At 51.2% G+C, this 3,111-nt stretch overlaps 1 protein-coding gene across 1 annotated transcript in view; it reads left to right on the forward strand.

The window, feature by feature from the left end:
• The first annotated feature begins 1,745 nt into the window (after window positions 1–1,745).
• Window positions 1,746–3,111, forward strand: part of LOC107121361 (putative P2Y purinoceptor 10) — a 4,178-nt gene continuing 2,812 nt past the window's right edge. Inside the window, exons 1-2 of the mRNA XM_015424276.1 lie at window positions 1,746–1,829; window positions 2,606–2,610. Coding sequence (XP_015279762.1) covers window positions 1,746–1,829; window positions 2,606–2,610 — 89 coding nt within the window. The remainder of the gene's footprint in view (window positions 1,830–2,605; window positions 2,611–3,111) is intronic.

A 3,111-nucleotide genomic window follows, 5' to 3' on the forward strand; every position in this document is an offset into this window, starting at 1 on the left:
ACAGGTCATGGGAAACCCATGAAGAGATCTCTAGTGCAACATCTCAGTAACAGCATTTTAATAGGGGATTTGGATTAGGACAGTGGCACAAGGGAAGGGGTATTTACACACACACACACACACGTGTCCCACCTTCAAGAATCCCACCAGAGCTGTTACTGGACCTCTTGGGGACAACCTAACAGTTGGCTGCCTATCGCATGTCTGTTTCTCCCCAGAGGGCTACTGGCATCTCTGGTGGGCCATCGGAGGTTGGGACGTCAGTACAGGGGGAAGGCTGCTACTTATTCAGAAAAAGGGCACCGGAGACCTGTTTGTGGATCTTTCAATTTCTTGCCCAGCTAAGCCTTTGCCTACGACACAGCTGCATTTCTGGGATTTTGCTGCTACTGTAAATGAGAAGTGCCAAGAATTGCAAACATGCAGTGTGGTTTCTCAGAATAATTTCAAGAGCGACACCCTCTTCCTCCAGCGTGAGAGAAACAGACAGCGGAAGAAGCTCTTCAAATACCTGTACTTCCGATAACAGCCAAGGTTCATTTGCAAAGACCAGGTTTGGTTGAGGCACTTTACGAGAAGCGTTCCAAATCCACCCGGTGCTCATAGAACAAATCACTTTTCTTTTTAATGCAGAGACAACAATAGTTCCTGTAAAAAGAAAAATATTGACATTGAGTGTAATTCTGACACCTTGTGAACTCCAAAGCATATTAAGCAATCTTTTTCTTAAGAAAACCCAAGTAATCTTGAGCAATTGTACCTTTGAGGGTCAAACCAGACACAAACCAGAAATCCAGAGTAGTTGCCTACCTACTGCCAGCGCCAAATACCAGCTCTGCAGAGGCCACGACCCAGAAGAACGGCAGGCAGGTGACACCCCCTGTTTCCTAACCTCACATACCCTCCACCAGAACTACTCTTTGGCCCACTGGGGAGAACATACAGGCAATTTGTGTGCATCCCCCAGTGGGTCAAATGGAAGTTCTGTGCATCATTTGACACCAGGACTTCTGTTAGTCTTCAAGGTGCTAGAAGAAGAAGAAGAGAAGAGATTGGATTTATACCCCGCCCTTCACTACCCAAAGGTGTCTCAGAGCGGCTTACAAACTCCTTTCCCTTCCCCTCCCCACAACAGACACCCTGTGAGCAATGCTCCCTCTAAGCTGTGGAATCTTGTGAGCAAAAATTCTACTTTGTGAGCTGCTGGCATTAAAGTTGTGAGAGAATGATTTGGCTACTGCATAAATTAGTTTCCTCTGGGGCCATCCTTCCTGAGCTAAAACAAAAATGTGTGAGCCGGAGGGTAAAAAACTGAGCAAGCTCACACTAACTCTGCTTAGAGGGAACACTGCCTGTGAGGTAGGCGGGGCTGAGAGAGCTCTTGACAGAAACTGCTCTTTTTCGAGAACAGCTCTTATCAGAGCTACGGCTTGCCCAAGGCCATCCAGCCAGGTGCAAGTGGAGGAGTGGGGAATCAAACCCGGTTCTCCCAGATTAGAGTCCACACACTTAACGATTACACCAAACTGCTACTGGAGTCTTGCTCTTTCCTAATGGATCACCTCGTGTTTGGCCCTAAACCGGCAATAAAATATACTTGCTATTGATCCTTCAGCCAGACATTAATTGCATTACATAAGTTTATTCAATTATCTTAATTCTTTGAAGGATGGAGAAAGGCCAGAGTCCTTTTATTTTAAAAAATGCAATAAATGTAACTTTATCCAGAGACAGCAGCATGTAAGATGGAAACGGCAAATCCAATTGTTACTGAATTTCAGGCTGACTTAACTAAAACGAATGGGCTCAAATCTGTGCCCTTGCTGACAGTAAAATACTGGGGGGGGGGGGGGACCTGCGGGGTTGGTAAACAACCACTAGACAAAGTGAGCTCCGGTGGGGACATCTTCTCACGTGCTGCTGAAGTGGGCAGGAAATGCAAAAGAGGACATCTGTGATCTTGTGTGCAACAGAAGCAAGAGTTGCTGTAATTGGAGCCGTGGCTGGTCAGCGAGGCACCTCATATCTCTAGACAGACAAAAAGAGTCTCTCTGAGCCTGCCTTCGCCCAACCCAAACGTCACAGGAAAACAAAACACATGATGTTCCTGATCCCATGGGTCCCCAGGCAGTGACGGCCCCAGGTTTTTTCACCCACTAGGCGAGGATACATTCTGGCACGCGCCCCAGCCCCCCGTGCGGGGCAGGATGGGGGCAGGCACCGGAGCCGCAGCAGTCCGGCTGAGGGGGCGAGCTGCAAATGTATGTGGGGGGGCAGGGTTCCTCGGGGGGGGGGAGGGGGCCTGGGCCAGGCTGCAAAAGGAGCTCCAAAAAGACCGTGGGGACAGGGGTAGCAGAGGGTGAGTGGCACTTTCCCATCGTCCCACGCTGTTCCCCATGCCTGTCCCCCCCCACCTCTTTGTCTTTCTGTCTGGGGGGCTGCAAAGAGGGGAGTTTCTTGCCGGGGACGGAGCAAGAAGCCGGCAAGGGAGGCTTCCTGTGCGGGGCAAGGAGGGGAGGAGGCTGGCCAGAATGGCGCCCTCGTCAAGCTGTTGCCCTGGGCGACAGTCTAAAATTTAACAATAACGAGCCGGCCCTGTCCCCAGGACAGGTGAGGCCTGCAGATCTCCCATCATTACAACAGATTCCCAGAGTAAAGGGAACAGTTCCGGAGAAAATGGCTACTTTGCAGGATGGACTCTATGGCATTCTACTAGGGTTGCCAAATAATTCTTCACCGGGAGCGGGGAGCTCCCGGCCGGCGTCGGGTGAGTGCGCCCGTGTGTCACCCGGAAGTGACGTGGGCATGCTGGGGGCGGGGCCACGGCCATACAAGGGAAAACCATAGAGTTTTCCCTTGTATGGCCATGGCCCCACCCCCGGCGTGCCCACATCACTTCCTAGTGACGCGCACACCGGGGGCGGGGTTCCCCCAGGGCCCAATTCCGCCGCGGCGGAAATCGGGCCTCCAAAGCGGGGGTTTCCCTGCCCTCTGGCCCGATTTGGCAGCCCTATGCTTGTGGTTTATATGTCTAGGGGTCTGATTAGATGAAACCTTTAACACGAATTGGATTGGGAGAAACCCCATTCTCACCTTAGAAACAGTACTCAA

This window comes from Gekko japonicus, unplaced genomic scaffold (assembly GCF_001447785.1).
Source record: "Gekko japonicus isolate JY-2015 unplaced genomic scaffold, Gekko_japonicus_V1.1 scaffold2268, whole genome shotgun sequence".
In the NCBI taxonomy this organism is placed as follows: domain Eukaryota; kingdom Metazoa; phylum Chordata; class Lepidosauria; order Squamata; family Gekkonidae; genus Gekko; species Gekko japonicus.